Raw genomic sequence first — 25919 nt, forward strand, 5'->3', positions numbered from 1 at the left:
TTACTTTATCTATTATTTTATATATATATATAGTCAAAAAAGAAAAGAGTAATTGAATGGGGCAATAGCGAGAGTTGAATTCGCGTGTTTACAAGGTATGCGTCAACGTTTTATCAATTATAACCGATCTTCGTTGGTAATAGTATATAGTCAAAAAAGAAAAGAGTAATTGAATGAGTGTCTCAATAAAAAAAATAGTATATTCAAAAGTTAATTTTGATACAAAAAAAAAACTAAGGTTATTAAAAAAAGTTATTTCTTGACTTATGTACAATATTTGTTTTTTAGTTTTTCATAAAAATCATCTCTAACTGGAATATTAGTTGGTCACATTGTAGAAGTCTTGCATTTGTGTCTCAATAAAGAGTAATAGTTTGTTCAAAAGTTAATTAAAACCTTAAAAAAATTAAAAGTTTTTTAGGATATTAATAAAAAATTATTTCTTGACTTTTGTACCAGGTATATTTTTTTAATTTTTCATAAGAGTTGTCTCTAAGTTAGGATTCTTACATTAGTTGGTCACTTGTGAGAGTCTTGCTACAAGGTTTGTGTTTTTAGTTTTTCATAAAAATTGTCTCTTAAGTTTGTACAAAAAAAAAAAAAAATTGTCTCTAACTTAGGATTTGAAGATTGTCTTGTCATGTTGTACGAGTCTTGCATGAGGATGATTGGATAGACTAATTATAATTTTAATATATTTTGACTAACAAAATTAGTATTGATAATTAATAAAAAACAATAATTATTTATACTTAGCCGTTACTTGTAGGAGGGTGGCATGTAACATGTACCGTATGGACACAGCAATATAATGTACGCTAGATTTTGGGGTAATATAATTTTTGTCCAAATACGTGGTCTTTCGCGTGTCGTCAATGGGAAAGGTATTTTTCCATGCATCTTAAGAATCTTTGCTGTTAGGTCCCTATAATCTAGATCTTATACTTCAAAAGACTCTTGCTTTCAGTCAATTCCGTGCACCCTAAAATCTGACACAAGAAATTGAAAGAAAAAATATACTAGTAAAGTATTAAATCATTAATTAATAATATTGAATATTATATTGATCTAAATGAAATTGAATTGAAAAATAATGTTTGAACAATTTTATCTCTTATATTCATATTATATTTTCATTTTTCTCTTTATCGCTTTAGTTTTTTTGTCAAAACCTACATTTTTCTCTTTATCGCTTTAGTCTCTTATATTCGTTAACAAGACCCAAAAATAAACTCACAGTCCTCAACACTAAAGCAGAGCCACGTCCGAAATCAAATTAGAATTTGGTTGATATAGGAGTTTTTTTTTTAAGAAGTTAAATTAACCCACCCAAATTGACACCAGAGAAAATTGATATAGGAGTATTTGTAAACAACGGTTAGTTAAATTTTGATAGAGATTAATCATCAACAAAATCGATGTGTAATTTGCACCACTAGCAACTTAACATTATTATAAAAATAAAAAAAATAAAAATAAAAAAAGTCCCTAGCATTAATTATCACGAGGAAAAGGAAGTCAAAAAACACTTGAGGTGGTATATTTGTTTTGATTCATTGTATTTTTTATTGTGTCATGCTAACAAGTATCTTTATCGTATTGTTTAAGAAAAATTTGTCTTAAAAATATGAAAAATTAAAAAGTTGTTTGTATTATTATCTTTTTAATAATGTCTTTGAGATAATGAAATATGAAATGGAAATAAGATTTTATATATATATATAATAATAGTTATAGTTAAAGTAGATGAAGTCATAAATGGTCGCGAATATTTGAAGCGCGCACATAAAAATACATATCAATCAATTGTTTTAAAAATACACATTATTTAATTCTTTTTTTTTTCTTCTCTTTCTCGAATGTGTGCGTGCCTCAACCTCAAGAAGAGGAAGCACGAGACTTAAAGAGGCAATTAGTTGGATTGATAACATGAGTTTGTCACGGGTGTTTATTGAGCTTGATTGCAAGCAAATAGTTGATAGTATTTAGACTAAATTCACTATCAATTTCAATTTTTATGCTATTTTAAATTTTTGTAAAGCTTCGTTTACTTCTAAACAACCTTGTACCAAACAAAAAGGACCACTCCACATACAATAAACAGACGAGTCAACAACTCAACCACCAGTCCACCACTCTGCATAAAGCACAATGGATATATGTTGGATCCACTATCACCCTCCAACGAAATATGTTTTGGTAGGCATGAACTCGATCCCATAGGAGTTTCTAAGAGAAAACAATCAACCTAGGGGGCGCCTGATACTTCCTCACATTGGCCAATGTGCTAAACCTTCTTGGCGAGTCGACTACTCTCAACCTTAGACCCACCATAAGGGTCGAGTAAGTCAACTTGACAGAGTAGAGTCCCTCTGAATTATGCTTCCATGACAAGAGTCAATTGTTGAAGGTAGCCCAAAGAATTATGTTCAGTCGTAAGACATGCCACAAGGTTATTCTCCCAAATAGACATGGTATGTCTATAGTTGAGATCCCTAACCTAGGCCCCACACACCCACCTCCCCATCTCACTTACCTAACCCTTACACTACATACAAGCCTTAAAAAAACCTCTGAAATCTAACACAAAAGGGAGACCTTCCCACCCCAATCCCGTGATCATACAAAAACGAAGTGGATCTGAAGGAAAATCGATTTTCATACAGAATAAGCAGCGGAAAATAATTCGATTTTCTTTCCTTGGATCATTACGAATTACACATGAATCAGTGATTCGATTGTTACCTCGAAGTGTGAAACTGAAAACTGGAATCTGGAAACCGGAATCACGATCACAACAAAGCAAGCAGCAAGCAGCAAAGCCTCTAGCAAGTCCACACAAACAGTGCTCCTCCAAAACTCGGTGCTAGCCAAGGAATCAAAAGTTTCAGAGAGTTAGGGTTTCTTCAAAACGCGTAACCTCAAATTTCAGCACTAGGGTTCTATTTATAGAACTCCTTGTGTGCTATGCAAGTCAGAAGCCACTATTGGACTTCACTAAGCCCAATAACGAGTTTAGTAATTTTGCTAACTAATTAGCGTTATTTACTAAACGCACCCCTTATATAAGTCGTACTTATATATTTCTCTTTTGACTGTTCTTTGTGTGTGACCCAATAGGTTCTAGTCACGTTGGCAATAATATTAAATATGATATTTAAAATTATAAACAATGAGCGGTATCTAGTAACACATCATTGCTACCCAAGTGACAAGAATGTTAAGTGATCTAACGAAACCTTTCATGATAATATTCATGTGTACAATTACTCCTTTGTCTCGATACCTTTTATTGATCCCAAGGCATAGGTATTGTCACCCTTGTATAGATCAATAATTATATTTCTTGATTCCGAAATATACTGAATAACGAATAAGTCCAATATCTCATATTGACTTAGTTCGACATGGCCATGCAGTTTTACAGTCATATTTCATCAAGAGGCCTAAAGATATATCTCCTGTTTATGAGGAGGGACAAATCCCATCTAGGACACTCATGCCCCTTAGCATGATTCATCAAGTACCCATCAACCAACGTTATGATTATCCCTTTACAGACAACGTTAGAATGGCAACAAAGCACTTGAGTCCACATCTAGGGATCATAGTGGTTTCAGGTCTAAGAGCGATATACATTATTATCATTGTGAGAATATCTTATGACAATTTCATAACTTACTATGTAGTATTCTCACGGTGGGTCAATCCAATATAAATATTACTCCTAATATTTATACCTATGTATAGACTTGATATCTCATATCTATGACCCATGAGATGCGGTCATCAGTCTACATACATAATAGTCTCGACGCTTTATTATTATCCTTTATTCATATTAAAGCTTTGACTACGAATACATTTAAGAATAGCGTTCTTTAAGATAATGTAATCTCATGATTAAGTCACACTTAATATATAATTACACGAACTATCTATTCTAAGGACTTTATTAACATTATCTAAATATAATAAAGAGTGTCATATATTATTCAATAATAAAAGTCATGATACATAAGATAAGTTTAACATAAACTATTGGCCTCTAGGGCTTACACCAACAGGATCTACCATTACCCACCACCTTAATGTCATCGGAGAACCAATCCCCTAAAGATTTCGAGATAATCCCATGTAAAGAGATGTCCCTCCTCCAAAAAAAAAAAAAAAAAAACCCTCATGAGCCCTTCAACCCTACATCTCAGATGGAAAAAAGGAGCTTTGTGACCCATACCTAGTTAGATTGTGTATAACTATTAGTATTAAATTGTTTTTTATGTATAGAAGTATTTAATAGTATTTTTTTAAAAGATTACTTGTTAGCAGTATATATTAATTAACGTTATAATTGTCAACAAAATTAAGATAATACATTTATTAAATGACGTTTATAATGAAGGACGATGAGGGAATAATTTGTAACTTTGGAGTTTTTTTTTTCAATAACAAAAGTAGCTATTTAGAAAGAAACATTTTGAAAGTAATAATTTGTACCTTTGACATAATTATTTTGTAACCACTTCATGTCTTTTTATAGAAAACATTCATTTTAAATAAGCAACAAGTAATAGGAATCAGATGAGTATTTTTTAAGATTTGATTATGTAATTCACAATTGCAGGAAAAAGAAAAAGAAAAAAAAAGAATTCGTGAAAGTTGGTGTTTTTTAATATCTAAATGTGAAATTGTTGGCGTTTTGATGGACTAATATAGAAATACACGTATAATCATCAATGAATAGGTTTAATGGATAGAGATTGGACTCCTTAAGCAGATGGTTAGGTGTTTGATATGTGACTTCTGTGTGAATTTTCTTCTTTTTGGGTTGCAATGTGAGAATCTATCTATATGTTTATCAACGTAGATATATTTTTTTGTCAAAACAGTCTAGTGATTAAAATTTATTTTTAAAATGAATAAGTGGAGTGTCTGAAATTCAAATCATGACCTATACGTATAATAAATTGTCTTTAGCAACCGAACTATGCTCCTTAGATACAGATTTACGGATGAAGATTAGTCATGATGAAAACATCGTAATAAAAAAAAAAACGTGTATAGTGATTTTTTCCTCATCTAAGAAAATAAATACGCGTATATGCATTGAACTTAACATTATTTTAAAGCGCATGCATGAATATAGAAATACGCGTACAATTATGTGTTGGAAGAAAAGAATTGAAAACATTTCCCCCGAAAAAATAGGCTTGAAAAATTGTCCAAAAAAGCATTGAAAAATATTCAAACAGGACAATTCATTTCTTGCTGTATTTGTAATGATCATATATATCTATGTACCATATAATCATTTCATCCTATGGAAAAAGTTTTATATCTCAGTCCATTACAACGTATGTGATTTTTTTCTCGAGTAATTTAGGGACTATATAATTTCACATTAGATGATGAATTTGGGGTTCGAACCTGACCGATGTATATATAATACAATATATCTACCAATCAGTGATGGATCCAGAAATATTGACTTGCGGAGGCAAGATTTTATATAATATATATTTATAGAAAAATTTTAGCAATACAAAAGTGGTATAATAATATCATCATTATCATTGAGCAAAATACTCAAAATTATAAACACTATCCTATTATATATTAGAAAATTAAAGACTCGTCAACATCTATAAATTAAAATTGTTCTTTACAACACCTGTCTTTATGTTTAAAAAATGGAAAAAGTTTAATGGTGTGATTGTAGAACAACGAAAAGTGAAGAACCTACTGTAACCGCTAGATTAAACACAACAGCCATTGGATTTTAGTTATGTTTCACTTTTATTTATTTTAAAAATATAAAAGCACTGCCAAGGTTTTATCGTGTCCAGGTTGTGTAAAAGTTTCGCACTATATAGCAAGGTTGTTAAAAAATATGGTAGAAATTATTCAAAATTTCATCTCAAATGCATTTATACATTTGATTTTATAAAATTCATGAGTGAAACTCTTTTTTATGCTATAAATTTTTATTTAATGTGGGCAATATATTAGTTTAAGAGGGATCAATCATTAAAATATCAAAGATTTAACAATTTTTTTTTTAACCAACTGCAACACCCTTAAAATATATAAATAGAAAGAAACAAAAACAAAAAGAGAAGGGGGACATAGACCAAAACCTTCTCAGACAAGAAAAACAAAGCAAAAAAGAAATAAAAAACAACAAAAAGTCAAGAGATAGGAAGGAAAGAACGAAACCCACTGAAAGAACTCAAATCAAATCAGAGGTCTTCCCTTAGAACGCGTGTTATGTACTTGAAAACCTCTCTGCACATTCTTCTTCTTTTTCTTAGACACCTCAATAAATGGCTCTTCAATAGCAACAGAGCAGTTCTTCAAGTAGTTGATAACTGCCTCTCTTTCTTCCCCATCAGTATAAACCCGAGGCTCACTTGCACCTTTGTCTTTTAAATATGGCCGCAAAATCTCCAAGTCATGAGCGATGTTGGGGTTTAAAACATCTTGGGTAACAATGACATTGGAAGAACTCAAACCATACCAAGACGGGGGATATTGAATATAATCCAAGTCTGTCACAGCGTCACTCCAAGGACCAACAATGCGCATATCAGGAAGTTCATTGCTTTGTTCACTTTGTTTTTCATTCATCGCTTCAACATGTGTTGATTGAACCTGAGCTGCTCCAACGGAAGGGCTAGAATATAGTTCTTCCTCAAGGTTTATAACATCAACCACAAGCACATTAGGTGTTACTTCCTTATATCTCATTATGTCAAGAATAATAGGATCTTCGTCCGCCACAGTTTTATTACGGTCTTTCACTTGAACATGCCTTTTAGGGACATTCTTAACATAATTATCTTTAGTGGTAACCTTTTCACGAGCAACTCTGTTGGCAGGATCTTTTTTACAATGATCCGAGGAATGACCAATAGAATTACAAGTAAAACAAAAGTATGGAGGATGTTCATACTCAATCTCAATGTCAAAAGCAAAATTATCTCTTTCAACACACAGAGTATCCGGAATAAATCCAGCAAAATTAATATCTACTAGAACACGAGCATAATGACCAAATGAGTTGTTTCTAGTATTCTCATCAATTATTATAGGGGTACCAATAGCACCAGCAATCTCAAAAAGGATTCTATCTTGCCAATATTCCAGAGGAAAATAATGAAAACGCACTCATACTTGACTATGAGTTTGAGCCTGAACAAAGGGATTAAAATCCGGAGACCACGTGATAAACGTAACAATCCTGGCTTCAAATTCCAAGTGCCATTCGACCAGACGCTTCTAAGATCATCAACACAGGAGAATCGAAATTCAAAAAAACCCCTACCCATGGGAATCATCTTCCATTGATCAAGAGGTTTCCACAATTGTAAAAGTTTAGCATGTATGTCTTTAAAGGACAGAGGTTTATCCCCTTTAGACAACACTAATCTACCATGGAGGTAATTGTTGCAGTTAGCTAGACGAGATTGATAAAGCTCCTCCGATATTTTGATTGAAAGGGTGTTACCTTTCAAACAAGGTTTAGGGAGTTCAGACAAAGGGACATCTTTTGTTGACAAGGGTCTGTGCAAAACTGCGGGTTGAGACAGACTGCGGTGTAGGCTTCGGCGTATATGAGACCATGCAAGGCCAAGGACATACAAACTTCTCAGCCATAACACACTTAACCAAAACAGACCCACAAAGTAACCTTTATGTTGCAAAATAACAGTCACAGGGAACCGACAATAGAATATCAGTCAAGAAAATAACAGCACAGTAGAAAAAACCAGATAGTCTAGAGAGAAAAACCACAAAAGAATATCAGTCAAGAAAATTGAATGAAACCAGTCCAAAGAGTCACAATCGAAAGCAGACCAGAGTGAATCAAAAGCAACAGAATCCAATTTGAAACCCAGAACGGCGGTTCCGACCTAAAAGTGACCCGGATCGAGAAACAACCGTTGTGGAGCAAAACAAAAAAAACTAACCGTGATTAGGAGGAGGTGTGATGCTGATCGGACACCGCAAAAGCTTCCAGCGGCGAACAACCTTCAACGGGTTAATGTTCATGTTTGTCGCCAGAGTACCTCAGTTTCGTTCCAAAAAGTAAAACCTGATCAAGATTTAACAAATATAATCAGAAGAATAGTTGGGGCAGTTGTCCCCAAACCACTATACCTAGATATGTTGTTGTTACCAACTGAGTTACGTTGATGTGAACTATATGTATGTGGCTTTGTAAATGACATACGAAGAAAGTCAAACACTTTTAATAATCGGATAGTTACGATACCAACAATGAATTTGTTCGAATGATAAGAGATTTGGATCCCTTAAACATGTTGTAAGAGATTCAATTTTTGGCTCATGCATATGAAAAATTTAGTTGGGAGGGAAAATTTATGAGACGTTTTTTATTGAAATTTGGATTTCTATGTTTGCATGATGAATATTTGTGTTCTTTTTAATGTGTTTGATGAATTTTTTGATTTTATTTTTATAAAAAAATTACAACAATGTTGACAATTTATAACAGACAAAATCAGAAGAGGAAAAAGATAAAAGACGAAAATATCATTTAATTATAAAAAAGGTTTAATACATCCTCCGGTCCTTTAACTTATTTTAATTTCTCAGTTTAGTCCATTAACTATTAAATGTTTCAATTTGGTCCTTATCTTTGTTTTCATCATCGATTTGATCCAATTTTATTAATATTAAATCCCTAAAAAAGAAGACCGTTGGATAAAGGAAGTTCATCATATCTAACCGTGTACCACCAACACATAAGTATCTGAAATTAATTTTTAAAAATAATATAAATTCATTTATATTAATTTAGAAATAAAAAATTCTAAAAAATTGGAAAATTAATTTTTGAAAATAAAAAAAATTCTAAAAATGTTCAGGATTTTTTTTATAGAAAAACCTGGAGAATTACTTTTAATTTGGAAATAAAAATCTGAACTTTTTTTAAATATATTTTCTAATAATTAGCCAATATTGCTTTTTGTTAGAATCAACAAAAATCGCAAAATCTTCATAATTTTTAAAAAAAATGATTTTTAAAGTAATCTGAATTTTTTCGAGAATAATAAAATTTTGAAAAAAAATAATCTGGATTTTTAAAATAATTGTAATTCTGAAATAAAATTTTTGAAAAAAATAATCTGAACTTTTTCTAAATTTGTATCGAGATTATTAAAAGTTAAAATATTTTCCAAAATTTTAATTTTGTAGAAAAAAAATTTAAAAACTTTTTTTCGAAAAAAATCTGACATTTTTTTTAAACTTTTGAATTTTTGATTTTTTTGTATTTTGAAAATTAAATTCCTGAATTTTTTTAAATCTTTTTATTTTCGAAAAAAATCTGAATTATAATTAACAAAAATTCATTTTGGCTAATTATTAGAAAATATATTTCGAAAAAAGTTCAGATTTTTCTTTCCAAATTAAAAGTAATTTTCTAGATTTTTTTTTTAAAAAAAATTCCTGATTTTTTTTTTATTTTCGAAAATTAGATTTCCATTTTTTTAGAATTTTTTTAATTTCTAAATTAATATATAAATGAATTTATATTATTTTTAAAAATTAAATTTCAGATAGTTAGGTGTTGGTGGTACACGGTTAGATATGATGAACTTCCTTTATCTAACGGTCTTCTTTTTTAGGGATTTAAAATTAATAAAATATGACCAAATCGATGACGAAAACAAAGATAATGACCAAATTGAAACGTTTAATAGTTAAGGGACCACACTGAGAAATTAAAATAAGTTAAGGGACCGAAGGATGTATTAAGCCTTTAAAAAAAGTTATGCGTAGAAATGAGAATCAATGGATATGTTAAGGGACCGGAGGATGTATTAAGCCTTTAAAAAAAATTATGCGTAGAAATGAGAATCAATGGATTCTCAATTTTGGATGCCCTTGCATTTCTCTCCATACACACATTTTGATTTTATTTTTCTTCCTCAATCAATCACTCAACACCTCTAGCTTTTTTCTTAAAGAGTTTTATTTTAACTTTGTTTTAAAGTACTTCTTCCAGTCCTTTTTAATTGTCACTTTTGGAGAAATTTTTTGTTCCTATTTAACCATCACTTTCAAAGTTCAATACAACATTAAATGTTGTTTTTACCAATATTACCCTTAGATATTTATTGCAGAGAGAGAAACATATGAAATGAAATACTGTATTAAATTAATAAGGCTATTATAGTAAAAGTAAAAATAATTGTATCAAAAGCAGTAACACTTATTGATTGTCTTAATTTATGTAAAATGTTAAAAAGTGACAATTAAAAAGGAACGGAGATACTAGCTTTTAGATCGAAAAAAGTCTGGCCAAACGGTACCTTAGTTTAGTTTATACAATTTTTAATCACCGTTGAATGCAATTGACGCGGGAACTTGCAATTGTTCCACGTGTCAGTCAGTCATGCATTCGAAGAGAATCTAAGATTTAGGAGCCGCCATTTTTATTCTCTTGCTTCAATGATCAGGTACAATTACATCATGGTGCATTCGTGGCTTGCCACATGGCATTAAAAAGACTATTATAACCCTTGAATTATTGTGATGATGAAGAGTTTGTGGAGATAATGGTTTACGTTATGAGATGGAGCAATGTGATTGGGTGCAAGAGTTTTTCTTCTATGAAATGGAACTAATTATTGCACCATATAATTGGGATTTTGTTGTGACTTCCGGCCACCCCGTATTTGTCACCTAATTTAACATCCCTTTCTTTTGAGAAATAAACACCATAAAAATCACCATTTTCTTAGAAATAAAATATTTAAATGATGTCCATTCTCATCTAAAAATTTGGGTGAAAAATTCCTCATTAAAAAATGTAGAGACTAATTTGTATATAATTGCATAGAGATTTAATTTGTATACACAATGTGTTAATATTTTTATTCATCTTAATCACAAATACTTTTTTTTTCGGTACAAAGCTTCATCATACAAATACTATTGAATTAAATATGCAAAAGTGATAATTGTAAGTTAAAGGAAGAAATAAAGGTTTTTATCCTTTCTACCAAAAAGAAAAAAAAAAGGTTTTTATCCTTAAATTATGTTTACCTTACGATACAATTTTGTACAATTGAATTAAAATTAATATGATATTCAAATTAATCTTAAAATTGTCAACGAGTCATCGTGTCATTCATACATCAAACTTAATAGAGTTGAGCGTGATCACGTAAACAGTGTATTTGGAAGAAAAAAAATAATGAGTTTCATATTGACTAAAGATAAGACCAAAATAAAGCATGTAGCTATGTACCTACCCCTAAAAAAACATGGACTAAAAAGCTGATTTTATAGGTCGAGCTACCCAAAACCTAAGAAAGCTATATATGTAAATTAGAACAATTCACTAAAAAAAAAAAAGTAAATTAGAACAATGTTAATTTTTTTTTGAACAATCAAAAATGGAATTATATTAACCAAAACACAAGAATCTCAATAGCACAAGGTGTGCTACTGAAGCTCCTCAAGAAACAATGTATCTGACAGTTTGTACAACACGAACAACCAACTAGCCAATACCCAAACATTGGAAAGGGCTTGACCACCACCTATCAGTACCAAGCGAAAATGTAACTTTTCTAGCTTTCAACCAACCTAAAGACAAGTATTTTACTTTATCCAACAACCTAGGCATAGGAGTAATAGAATTATTGAACAACCTATTATTACGTTCAGTCCATAACACCCAGGCACAAAGAAGCCAAATGAGCCGAAGAAAATATTGTCTAGCCTTACTACGACCTGTTGAATGAACAAACTGGACAAAATGATCAGACAATACATTAGAGTCTACTCCAAAAAAGCCAATCCAATCGCAAACCATTGGCCATAAAGAAGCAAAGGTAGAACAAGATAAATGTTCTATATACATTCTATGTTTTCATATCGAAAAAATTTAGGACAGGAAGATAACATCTATTTTTTTTAGAGATATATAACATCTAACTATAATATATAAAAGGGTCTTGTTAATTAGTGTCAAGGAAACAAAAAAGGAAGTATTTGCATTGAAAACATCTTTTATACATTTTTTAAACTTTGACTACACAAGTTTTAAGATACTCATACTATATTTGGTTTTCTTAACGAGTGCCCCAGGGGCACTGGTTAACATTTTTCATAAAATATTCAACAAATAAACTCATTAAATTTGACTTTGTTTGGTAAATGATATTGGAGGTTGGAAGAGAAACGTGGGTGTCCGTGGTATAGAATTCTAGCAGTCAGGCATGGTGAAGTAGGGGGTATTAGCGATGGTGGGAGGGGGGAGGTTCTGCATGGTGGGATAATTTGATAGTATTTGTGAGGGTGTATGTGTGGCGGTCGAAATGTGGTTTGATTACAATAAGTAGGGTGGTGGAGGAATAATTTGATTAGCGTTCGTGAGTGTGTAGGTGTGGTAGTCATAATTTAGTTTGATGACAACATCAATCAGGAGGTGGAGGATGCGTCTTCGACGTTATTTTGGTGGGATCCGTGGATAAATTAAGGGTTTTTCGGGATAGGTTCATCCATCTTTTTGAGCTTGCCGATAATAAGATGTTGTCGATGGCAAAGATGAATTTATAAGGTTGGGGGAGGGGAGAGACATGGAAGTGGTTGAGGAGGTTATTGGCCTGGGAGAAATAATTGGTGGGGGAATGTTGTGCTTTTGTTAAATTCTTTTTGTCTTGTAGGCTGATGTGGATGACAGGTTGTTATGGCTTTCACATGAGTTTAAAAAGTACAACGTTATCAATTCTTATCCTTATTTACTATCAGCGGATCACAATACTATCTAAGAGAACACAAAATTAAATATCATCTGACATAAAAAGGCTCATGTAAAAGTAAATCTTTGTGCTAAAGGCTTCGTCATAACTGTATTCATACAAAGGTTAATAAAATCAGGAGATGGGGTGTTTCAGTCAAACACACAATTTTGTGTGGGTGGTTGTGGTAAACTTGAGGACGCAGATAATTTGTTTATGCATTGTGACTTTTTTGGTAAAATTTGATTTTTTGTTTCTCACTGGTCAGGCATTATTACAGTAAATTTGGTGTGTGATTCAGACCACTTACTTCAATTTGAATGGTTATGAGGATTTTTAAAAAATATTCGTTCTAGGATTGATCTCATTTGGCTTTCAACCGTTTGGGTTATATGTAAAGAAATAAATTCTAGAATTTTTTCAGCATAAGGAGGATACTCTTCAACATTTACTTCATCAAATTAAGTTACAATTTTATCGGCGGCTAAAGACGAAGCATGTTACTTTTACTTCTTTCAGGTGGCTTAATCCACTTATGTGTTTGAGAGTTGTTTTTAATGAGTTGTTATTTTCAATTCATGTAAGTTTCTAGGAATTATGGTGTAATTGTTGATTCTTTTCCTAAGTTTTTTTTAGGGTACTTCTTATACTAGGAGTATTCGGTGCTTTTGCTTAATATGTTTAATTTTAACTTCTTAAAAAAAACCGCATTTGTCCTCTGTAAAATATATTAAAAAATTAAAATATCCAAATAAATAGAAGCAGGATGACTTTTTTTTTTTTTTTGAAGGGAGAAGCAGGACGACTATATATCAATATAAGATAGAAAACAACCATACTGTAAAGTGAGTAAAAAAAACATACTATAAAGAATATTGTAAGTAACAATAACCAAAAAAAAAAAAAAAAGGAAAATAGAAGGCAGATTTTTGAACGGGTTGATCGGAGAGTTATCACTAATCTCTTTGAGATAAAGTAAATGCACTCTTTCATAAGTTTTGATGATCAATCGTGAGTTTTTTATTTTATTTTTTATTTTTAAGAAAGCAGTGAGTTTTATTTATTTTTAAGAAAGTAGTGAGTTTTTTATTTATTTACTGTTAACGAGTATCCTGGAGTACTAGTTAAGAAAACCAAATATACTACGAGTATCTTGAAACTTGTGAAATCAAAGTTTAAAAAATATCAAAGATGATGTTTTCAATACAAATATTTTCATTTTTATTTCTTTAACTAGTGCTTCGAGGACACTAATTAACGAGACCATATTTTATATAGAAAAAGGGGATAGAATAGAAGAAAAACCAAATAAAAATTTTAGGCAAATCTAGCTGGACTCTTCCCTCCATACCGGAAAATGGGATACGATTCTTATTTTTATTTTATTTTCTTGCAGATTAAAAAGTAAGTATATAGTATATTATAGATAGAATCTCTAGTAGCATAAAATGACCATATGGAATATGGATACACCACCTTCATTCATCAGCCAAAATGCACCGGCCATTGAACAATTCAAAGAATGAAGGTGCCATGCCAAACGGCTCCCATACATGCAAATACAATAATACCGAAAAAGTTGGTGATGATAATGTAGAATTTGGACAGTGGAATCTCTTAGAAAACACATCCTAATTTCCAACAACTATGATTATTAGGTGCAAAAAAAAAACTATGATTAATCAGCAAACAAATTATCTTGTCAAAAAATAATCCTTAAACAAATCACAACAATTGTGATTATTGTGATGCGATTATTATTTATTTTTTGACAAAATGGTTATTGTGAATATGGTAACTTTCAGGGGTCGATACCATACAGTAATACCTTATAATTTTTGTTTCTCTGAATTCAAAAAGGAACGGATTATTCATAGTAGTCGCTATCTTTGAAAACAATAAGCAAAAGATGTAGACATACTCCTCGTCTTTGTTGAATTAAATTCACTGAATATATTAACAGAAATTACAAAATATACATTTTTTTTTTTACGGAAATACTAATTATATTAAAAAAATATCCAACTGTTCCTCTTTAATGACAGTTTTTGGAAGATGTTTATTACTATTTACTTGTACTTTCAATGTACATATTACGCTAAATTTTGTTGTAGAAAACAAACAACATTTGAATGAGATGATCAAACTTCTCTTTTAACTTAATCATGAGTTATTTGTTCAAATTCAATCTTTTAAATCTCTTTAAGAGAAAGTTAAATATCAGTAATGAGAATGCAACAATGTTAAATCTATTGAGGGAGGGTTTTGCTATCCATTATGATCCCACATGATTCTAGTGATTAGACTCTGCAGTTCTGCGCAAATGATACCTAATTCACACAAAAAAAGGACATAGTCTTTTGGAACACTGTGGATGTTTGTGTGTGAATTAAAATATTCAAAAGTCCCACATTGGAGTTTATACACAACACTTGTGTTTATATACTGGAGCTAGGACTTCAAGGGTGTCCCTTTGCAGGTCCACAATCTTTTTAAAGGGGTGATGACACACTCAACATACCACCACCGTACGGCGACGCTGTCCGGGCCTGGGCATGAGGCTTGGGTTGGTGTATTAATTTTTAATGGTCTGAAACCTCAAATTAATTAATTTTTTTGTTTCGATACACGTAAGCATTTTGCACGCGACAACATACATTTCCATATGTCTGAGCGTGTCTAGCACATGCATGCGCGCACCCTCCATTTAGTTGATTCTACACTGCATCGTGAGATCAAGTCATTGATTGTATAACGATCAAATTATCTCAACCATTGAATTTGTAGTTGATCTTTGGCTCCTCGCCTATACGAAGAGCACTTCTCAATCACTTCTATTCACATCAAAACTCAATAACTAGCTTGTTTTTATCCATTCTTTTAGAATCAATTTTAGAATAATTCAAAAATAATTTAAACTCAAGAAAATAAATACTCATCACAAAATAATTTTCTGATACTATTCAGCAAACAATGGAGTAGACGATATTCCGACGAGAAAGAAAATAAAAAAGACGACCCTTGACAGTTGACATATATGTATGGAAGCAAAAAAAATACTCCTAATGAAAATTTTATTCTTTCTTGTCCTGACCAATCAATAAATAATCGGTGGCTGCTGTAATAATCATAAATCATAATCATGTTAATATTGACAAAATCTTCCAAACACAAATGTAGTAGTGGTGTAGTTAAATGTCAAATTACTTATCATATCATATGTGCAAGTGGGAAATTTAAAAGTTGCAACTTGCTTGGCCGTTGGATAATATGCAACTTGTTAATATTTTGATCATAGAATTTGCCAATTTCAAAGCACGTTACCCGCCATTTGAGATGTCACGCACGTATTCGAACTTTTAATAGCCATGCGACTCTATGATATCTATGGCTCATTGTATACTATATGGGCCTTGTCACTTTCAACCTCTTTATGACATTCTATAAACTAGTATATACATTGAATTAGTATTCTAATTGACAAGAAAATTGATTAAAAATGACTCTTGGAATGCAAGAAAATAGTAAAAGAAGAATGTCTATGGTAAGTTGGGGTAGTTGTTACTTACTACGTTAAATTCTCATTCACAACTAATAGTGAATCGGATTTTGAATAAAAACAAAAAATACTAATTTTTTTTAAGGACCGAAGACTTTCATTTCATTAAAAAGCACAGGTCAATACATATTAGCAATTTAGAATGTCATGACAATTTAGAAAAGACAATCGTTTGTCCCCATGAACATAATTCAATTGACAAAGATATTAGAGCATGTATGGGTCGAACTCTTAATTTTTTATTTATTTATATTAAGGGTGTGGATTTTTGGCCCCTAAACTACTTACTTTCTCTAAAATAAAATTCAATCTTCTAAAGAACGACATACATGGGTTGTCTTTGTATATTCGTGAAATGTGGGATTTTATTTGTAAAACTTAAAGATTCAAATTCAATTTTTTTTCAATGCTGTAGATTATAAAATCTATATAAGAATGTGTTTTTTTTTTTTTTTTTTTTTTTTGTCTTGACTACCCTAAAATTAAAATTCTGAAATCCAAAATTACTGATCAGCTCAATGATAGTATTCGTGGGCTATGAACGGGCTTCTGAAAAATGTATATGGACCAATAAACCAGCGAATAAAATATCACTGGCACACCCCCCTGAAAAATTTAGAGAGCTACTTTACTCTCCAAATTTCATTTCGTAAAAACCATAACACCCCCTCCAAGCTCAAGATTTATCCGTTCAGATTTTTTTCCATCCGACAGAAGCAATTTTCAATTAGTATGAAGATAGAGTGAGAGAAGAAGCTCCCAGAAATTCCATATCAAATTTATCGAATTAAGTGATATATACTGAGGTCAGATTATGTCCGATTTTTATCCCAAAAAACTTTAATGAGTCTAAAAAAATTGTTTTAATAAGTGCCCTAAATACCTTATTTAAAATGCTTAATACTGTTGTGAAACTTGTAACAAAACCTGTAAATGTTTGGCTATGCCCTGTTGTAACAAATTGGTCTTTCAAGTTAATTAACTATAACAATTAAGTCTTTCAAGTCTTTTTCATAAACACTTAGATCCCTTTAAGATATTTAATTGTAACATTTAGGCCTTGAATAACTTACATTTTTAAGATCTAAAATCCTCAAAATTGTTAAGGTTAAACATCTATGTAAAAATTCTTTAAAAAATATGAAATTTACACGAGTTGATCTATTTTATTTTTTTTAAGTAAAAACATCATTTATGTTAACTTGTAAAAATGGATTGTTCACAATGTATGAATTCCATCGTCATAAAACAAAAAACTTTTGAGTTAGTATCAATTTCATTCAAAATTAATATTAAAAAGGAAATATAACCTTAAAAGACAATCAAATTTCTGCTCTAGAATTGTTCAAAAAAAAAAATTCTGCTCTAGAATGTCTAGGTCCGTCAAAATTCGAAACCTTATGCAACAGTTTTTGACTCTACCACAACATAACATAAAATAACAATCTGACTTCTGTAGAGGAACGCCCGCTGTCCTAAAGGACGTATACATGCTTGTGTGCCCAAAAAAGGGGTTTCGATTAGATGATTGACAACCCCATATCATATGCAATCAAACAAACGATTTTGCTTAACAAACTCCTTTAACATCGAAAACACGAGCTGTGTGATCTAAAGAAGCCGAGACAAGGTACTCTTGATTAGCAGACAAAGAAAGAGATTGAATGCTTTCAGAGTGCCCTCTAAATGTTCTGACACATTCACCAGATCGACTGTCCCATAATCTCACAGCTCCATCATTAGATCCAGTAGCCACATACGATGTGCCAAGCCAGGTTGAACATGTCACTCCATACTGCTCAGAGAATGGAAAATTTTCGTTCATCAGATGTAAGATTCACAATTCCAAATTAAAATACAATAGGATATGCATGAACATGAGGAGTTCTAACAACACTCATTCAAAAACTCACTTTTTAACACTCACTCTTTTACTAACTGAAATACATGAGTCTCACCATATTGAGAATGGGCTCCACATAAAGTCGTGGGACCCACCTGATTTCACCCATAAGAAAATGATTGTTGAAAAACATGTTAGAATGAGTGTTGTTAGAACTACTCGACGAGCGGAGGAATGCTAGTAAACAAAGTTCATTCAGTTTCTAATGCATAAGCATGTCACTTGCACAAAGCAAGATTCCAACAAACCTCATGCTCACAAATGCTTCGGGCTAAGGAGTGCTCTACATCCCAGATGGTCATTTTATCCATGCCTCCAATTGCAGCCCAGGAACCACTGTCATACAGTTTTAAGGAACAAAGTTATTGAGGGCTCATATTTAATTAGGAGTACAAGGTCCAAATCATCATTAGATTAAGACAAAAATGCAGTTATTGAAATGTTGAAATAACTTAAACGAATGAAATTCAAAGTATGATAAAAAGATGCCCATAATTTTCACTTATGCCAACTATTCATATTTAAGGTTTAGGTCACTTTGCAGTCTCTATTATTCCTTGAGAATGAGAAGGAATTACTATTGATATTTGTGTTATAGCGTGAACAAAGTCACTTGACGGTTATTTACGAGTCATGACACTTGGTTCTGTTTCATATTTATTAACAACAAACCCTACTTCTTTCAAACATCAACGGACACTGATTTTTTGTTGCTTGTCACTGACAAGACTATTTTTACTTATGACAGTAACTCTATAATGCGGGACAAATTTACATTTCTTATTTATCTCTCCAGTATGTCACTGTTCGTTGAGGCTCGAGCAATCTTTGAATAAATAAAACTTGTACCATACCATGCATGATCCGACAAGCATACATGGACATGAAAAAGTGTACGAATGCACATACACACAGGTTATGAATAGTTTGCTAGTCTTAAAACATACCTTGGTGCGAATCCAACACACTCAATGGAACTTGAATGAGAAGGCAGGGTACTAACAACCTGCCAACAAGATACAACATTTCTTAGAAACCAAGCAGAAAGCTAAATTTATATGCTCAAACCCTTTTACATAAATAAAGTTGCAGCATGCAAAGACAAAAGGAACAGACTAGCACAAGGATAAGTGATGATAGTTTGGAGCCTTGGTTAGTCAGCTCTTGCAGTCTTGCTCCAGTACTACACAGACCACGTTACAAAAGAACATCATTCTTAATAATTAATTATATTTTCCGATGAGATAAAACCCAAAAACAGTTGGGTTGATCACCTACTCAAGGAGCTCATAGTGTTGTTAGATCACAGAGCCACCAAGCCAAACTTTTGACTAATCAATTTTTTCTTTGTTGATATTTTTTGATTAATCAGTTTGATAAATCAACTAATAAACCATCTCCATATATAATGTAATCGAGTTTGACACACAATATCCCAATTTTAATCATATTGGGGATAAGCTAGCAGCTGATTTCAAGTAGTAGAATTGAGAATCATTTAGACTACTCTGACTCGTGAAAATATGTTAGAAACTAATGTGGGGAAGGGATGTCTTTCCCTTGTAAACATAGGTTCAGGAAATATCTCATCTAATGTCAGACTCTCAACATTCTGGTGTACCAAATTTTAGAAACATAGCAAAAGACACATGAAAGGATTCTCAAAATAGTGAGACATCATACCCCAAAGACTAATGCACAAAAAATAACAGTTGATTATAGAAAATAGCACATTAAATATCAAATGCAATGAAAATACATACTCTTCCTGTAGTGATATTCACAATATGAACAGATCCATCCACAGAACCAGTAAGAGCAATAGTTGAAGTTGAATTTATTGCTAAACATGTTATTCCCTCGGTATGGTATGGATGACCTATAAAAGTAAAGGTTAACGAAAAATGTAAATGATAGTGTTGAAAATATTGCATTCTTTGTATTTAATGTATAGGCATATCATATCATGTAAATAACAGGGTTAGCATTTCCTACAGTTATTTCTGAAATTATTGCTTTAAGGCAATATAAAATTGACTCTGGTGTGTAGTTCCAAAACACGGTGTCACCATATGTCTCCTTTGTCTCTCTCTCAATATGAAATGAGCCTATGGACAGCCAACCCTAAGTCGTGCTTAACAAATTGCGGGGAAGAAGCATATTGAGATAGACTGGCACATTGCTAGGGAGAAGATCAAATTGGGCCAAATCACAACTTTGTCAATTTTAATGATCAATTGTGTTCACTAAATCCTTGAGAGGTACACAAATCAGTTATATATGTAACTAGCATGATCCATATGATTTATATGCTCCAACTTGAGAGGGAGTGTTGAAAATATTTTTTGCTCTATGTATTTATCGTAAAGGCATATCGTATCATAAAAATAAGGATAATATCTCGTATATTTTTGTAATTATTGCTTTGAGCCTATATAAAATCGACCATGCTGCAATTCGACATGAATTTTTTATGAAGCTATAGTGAGCGTGCCAGGATATTTCTCAATTTCACTTCGTTAATGTTGACCTTGCTTGATATTGATAAGGAAAGTGGAAGCTTTAGAGATGATCCCAAAATTTGTTAAATAACTTTGCAAAAAAAAAAAAAAAAAACATTTGATAAGCAAGAAGGTTGTGGTCCGTTTCAAAGACATATCTATTCCTTTTTTGTGTGATACAAGTTACGACATAATCATGCCTAGATTTGACAACATTCCCAGGACAGGTCTGAACGTAAGAGCCCCCTCCCAGCCCAAATAGTCTAAAGAGCTCTGAGATTTTTGTTGTAAGACCATGAGAGTGCCAGGTTTCTGTTTTGGATGATAGATCCAGGCATCTACAGAAGTGAATACATGGATAATAGATCCAGGAATCTACAGGAGTAAATACAGGTAGCAGCAACAAGAGGGTTCCATGGGCGGAGGGCTCCATAAATTTTTGAATACCAATTCAAAAGGTTTAACATAAACCTTAATAGAAAGGGTAGTTGGCAGACAACGTGCCTTGTCTAGGCAATAAGCAGTACAAAATCCACCACATTTTTTTGAAGGTAGCAGCAACAAGAGGAATCTACAGGAGTAAATACAGGTAGCAGCAACAAGAGGGTTCCATGGGCGGAGGGCTCCATAAATCTTTGAATACCAATTCAAAAGGTTTAACATAAACCTTAGTAGAAAGGGTAGTTGGCAGACAATGTGCCTTGTCTAGGCAATAAGCAGTACAAAATCCACCACATTTTTTTGAAGGTATTGGATAGATTACACTGCTGTAATACATGTTCACTACCACATAATGGGGTGGCCTAATCTGCAGTGCCATCATAATGGGTGTTTAAGGAAAAGGAGAATATGAATAGTGCACTTAACAAGTATAAGGCTCAGCTTGAGGCAAAATGGTTTCCAATTCCAACAACAATCAGGTTCCGATTATTCATAGACTTTTCCTCTATTGTAAAGTCAGTCACCATTAGCATCCTCCTCACTTTGACGCTCACTCATCATTGGCAATATCCAGCAAACGGGATGTAAATATGGGCTGCTAGATGAAGAAGTATACATACAACAACTACCCGGTTACGAGTAATAAAGCATTGTATGCCCTCAAACACACAACAAGGGGGTTTGGATTGAGAGTCTTGCATATGCTCTCTTGGGTCTAAGCTTCAAATCTAACAAAAGTGATCCCTCTCTTTTCACACCCAGTGTCGTCACAGCACATCTTTCATTAATTCAGAAAATCATAACCAACTTAATTTCTCACAAACTGCTAGGTGGGCTGGACAATATCCTAGGAATTGAAGTAAAACACTTAATGATGGTTCGCTCCTTTTATCTCAAGCTAAATACATTTGGGATCGGCCAGAAAAGGAAGGTAACTGTAAACTTTCCAAGTATGGGTAGACTATGTAGCTAATTGTACTTTATGTAGATCTATTGTTGGGGCATGCAGTTCAATGCCATCACAAGGATACATATCAGATTTGCTCTACAAGGCTTGTCAAATTTACTCCCAGCCTCCAGAGGAGTATCAGAAGGTTTTCAAAAGAATTCTACGGTTTATTAAGGAATTCATGCATTCTCTTTTCAGCCAGCATCATCATTTCAGTCCCCCTTTAAATTCTTAGCATGATGAGAATTGGGCATCTAACCGGATGATAGAAGATCCACATTTTGTGTGTGTTTTCTTGGGACATAATATAATATTCTGATGGTCAAAGAAAGCCACTAGTGGCCAACTAAAGCCTTATCTAATCAGAGATTTATCCCTTTGAGGGTGTCTGATACCAACTTTCCTTTGCTCACTCACCCTGCCAGGGGGCATGTTAAAGAGTAGTTGTAATACTGTGTGGCCGACATTTTTGTAATAAGGCAGCATGCCTAGCTGACTATAAGATCACTGTATTGTATTATTACCTACTGTACGACTAACTCCTTTCTTTATCGGTTATAACATATCAGTTGAATTGTATGTCTTTTTCTTAGTCTCTGCTGTCAGAGATGCATCTTTGTTATTCACTCTACAGAAATACTCAGAGTTTATCTTAATTTCTTGCACTTTTTTGTCACTTCTTCGCTTCTCAAATTCTAGTTGAGGCAAGGAGAGATACTTTTACTTTCATATAAGAAATCAGATATATATGAACGAGAAAGATTAGAAGTTCTCTTGTAGACAGGAGAGGTTCGAAGCATCTTAAACTTAATATTGTAATTTTGGGTATTAATAATTAAACTAGTCATATTATTCATACACAACAACAACACTATAAAATGAAGTTTACATTACCTCGCACAACATGAATGCTTTCTCCACTTTTTGGGTTCCATATTCTCAAGGTTGCATCGTCAGAACCAGTACATATTGTTCTCCCTAAGGTACCAAGTGAAAAGAAATAAAAAATGTAAAAATGCATAATATTAATCATAACAGTTGAATGCCAAGATGAAGATAGATTACTACCATCGGGAGTAAAATCACCACAGGTCACACTACCAGCATGACCATTAAACGACATAAGGAAGTCAAGATTACTATTCCACATCCACACTGAGGAGGATTCATCAAAACCAGCAATGAGGACGTTTCCTCTTGGATGCCACCTGAGCCACTGTAAAATTTAACGGCAACTAATTAGAAACTATCAAAAGCACAAAAGGCAAGAAAAATTATTTAACAATCTTACCTCAACACCCCCTTCAGGACCATCAAGCGTGCCTTTCAGATTTCCAGATGCATCCCAGATTTTAACAGTTCCATCAAAACTTCCTGATGCCAAAAACGTTCCATCATGGCTAAACCCTAAACTCGATACAGAATCTTTATGACCTGCACAAGATTAATAACAAACTCATTTTGCGATTGCAAGAAACACAAACTTGACTTTACCAATTATCATACCAATGCCACACTTATATTAAACTAAATTAGTAAGAATCCACCCATCAATAGCTATGTATTATGCAGATACCCAATTGTATGGGTTGAAACATTGAAGGAGTTCAATGTAGGAGGTCTAGAGTTCAATCTCTGTAACTAAAATTTCTCCAGCCCCCTAAGACCATCTCCAATGGAAGGGTCTTAGACATTTAAGACCCGGTACCTATTAGGTACCCCCATTGGGGAGAATCTTTTTCAGGGTCTTATTTAAGACCCCAACTTTAAACGGGACCTACACTCTTTTAATATTAAAAAATTGAAATGTAGTGATATAAAGTTATTGATAGTTGATTAGTGGGTCCCATTTAAGAACTTTGTGTGAGATCTGGGTTGGAGGAATTGAGTGCTTATTAGATACTACTATTAAAAAATTATAAATGAGTGATGTGTACGCGTGGGACCCATTTAAGAACCAAAAAATGGGTATCTCCATTGTGGATGCTCTAACAAACTAACCACTAATATTTGCCTTTTATAAGAAAAGAATATATACCATTAAGCTGGGAAGCCCATTCTCCATTAAGGATCCTCCAGAGAAATCCTACGTCATCACCAGCTCCTGTTGCCACCAGTGCCTCGTCTGTTGGGCTACAGGCAACTGTATATAACTCCCCTACACATGAATCCAAGAAAGCATTAAAAAATATCACAAATTCCTTCCAACACCATGCACATATATGATTTGTATGACTTCAAATCTCTGTATAGACTGACCCAACACAATAATTGTTACCACATGGGGGATTTGAACATGAAACCTAAAGAGAAGCACACTACAAGTCCTAGGTTCCCAACCCAATCAAACCAGGACGGAAAAGGGAAAAAACATAAACAAATAGAGTAGAAGGCAGACCTTCATGACCGGTGAATGTATGCACAGAATCATCGTCATAACCACTACCACCACCGCCACCACCATCTGCAATATTTAAAATAATATAGTAACAAATATGTTATTAATATAATACTGAAATAAAAAAACATCAATGTTACTATGTAGGCCACCTGGACCGGGAGAGCCGCCAGGACCATCTGGATTGTCGTCAGGTGCATCAGGAAGAAGTTCATCGTCAGAGGCAACTTCATGGATGATATCAGAGTCATCAATGAAAACATCATTGTTGTCTTCGTCTTCATCGTTGTTGAATTCATCATCACTATGATGATTTGGATCACTCATTGTATTGCTTAAAATTTTCAAGTCTATAAACCTATAAGACAAACAAAGTAAGACAAAATTATTGAATAACTAAGTTATAAATTAAAATCTTAATTATCTTTGTAGAAATCGGAAAAGAGGAGAATATGAATGAAGCAGTGGGAAAAGCAACAAGAGTGTGAATTTGGAAAACTACACAAGTGAAAGCACTAACTACATAGCGAGAAAATTGATTAAAAGGAATAAGCGAAGAAGTTGCAGAGTGAGCTTGAAGGGAACTCACCTGAGAATGGAGACGGCGGCGGCGGCTGTCTGGTAGTGTTCTATCAACTGAACGGATGGATTTTCAGGTTAAGTTTTAATTTTTAAATAACGGTGGCATCTAAAATAACACGGAGCCTTACTAAATTTTTACCATTGGATCCTGTTTAAAATAAACGGTCCAGATTTATTATCACTAACCGAATCAAACTAAATTTAATTTTTGTTCCGATTATAAAATAAGATATTCTTGCATCAACTCTCACTCAACACATCATTCTTACACCCAACCAATAAAAAAATGACACATGTTATTAACTTTAAAAAAAATGTTGATTTTAATTAAGGAAATGAAAACATAAATGGTGGTGGGTGGTTCTTATCGGTTAAATAAAGTGGAAAAATGAGAGAGAAATATTAAAAATAATGAGAAAAAATTCTGATATTAATTATTTTTATTATTTTAATGAAGTGTTAGATTTTAATTGATTTTGTATAAGAATAATGTGTTGGACAAGAGTTCACTTAACAATTTCTCTCGTAAAATTCTGATTACAAAACCTCTCTATTTTTTTAGGATTTTAAAATTCAGACAAATTATAGGTAAAGGTTACATGATTCTCACATTATAGTTGTTTTGACAACATAAGGTGTTTTATGTTGTGAATAAAAATGAATCAAACACGTTAATTTATACAAGTTTTTGTGCAATTGTAAACTACATAAATTGTTGATTCGTTCTAGACCATATATAAGTATTTTTTGTGCAAGTTCGTATAAACTTGTTTTATGGTAAATATTTTTAAGAACATACATAAGCTA

General features: G+C 32.6%; 1 protein-coding gene across 1 annotated transcript; it reads right to left on the bottom strand.

Annotated features, from left to right (window-relative positions):
* Nucleotides 1-17602: 17602 nt before the first annotated feature.
* LOC25485005 (angio-associated migratory cell protein) lies at nucleotides 17603-25234 on the bottom strand. Its single transcript, XM_013614104.3, has 11 exons — nucleotides 25120-25234; nucleotides 24683-24888; nucleotides 24531-24596; nucleotides 24171-24290; nucleotides 23424-23566; nucleotides 23201-23348; nucleotides 23027-23110; nucleotides 20005-20120; nucleotides 19189-19247; nucleotides 18490-18577; nucleotides 17603-18133 (listed from the first exon to the last, which is right to left on the bottom strand). The coding sequence occupies exons 2-11, from the start codon at nucleotides 24855-24857 to the stop codon at nucleotides 17909-17911; spliced, it is 1224 nt and encodes a 407-aa protein (XP_013469558.1). The 5' UTR covers nucleotides 24858-24888; nucleotides 25120-25234; the 3' UTR covers nucleotides 17603-17908.
* Nucleotides 25235-25919: the final 685 nt, after the last annotated feature.

The sequence above is a fragment of the Medicago truncatula genome, chromosome 1 (genome assembly GCF_003473485.1).
Source record: "Medicago truncatula cultivar Jemalong A17 chromosome 1, MtrunA17r5.0-ANR, whole genome shotgun sequence".
Taxonomy (NCBI): domain Eukaryota; kingdom Viridiplantae; phylum Streptophyta; class Magnoliopsida; order Fabales; family Fabaceae; genus Medicago; species Medicago truncatula.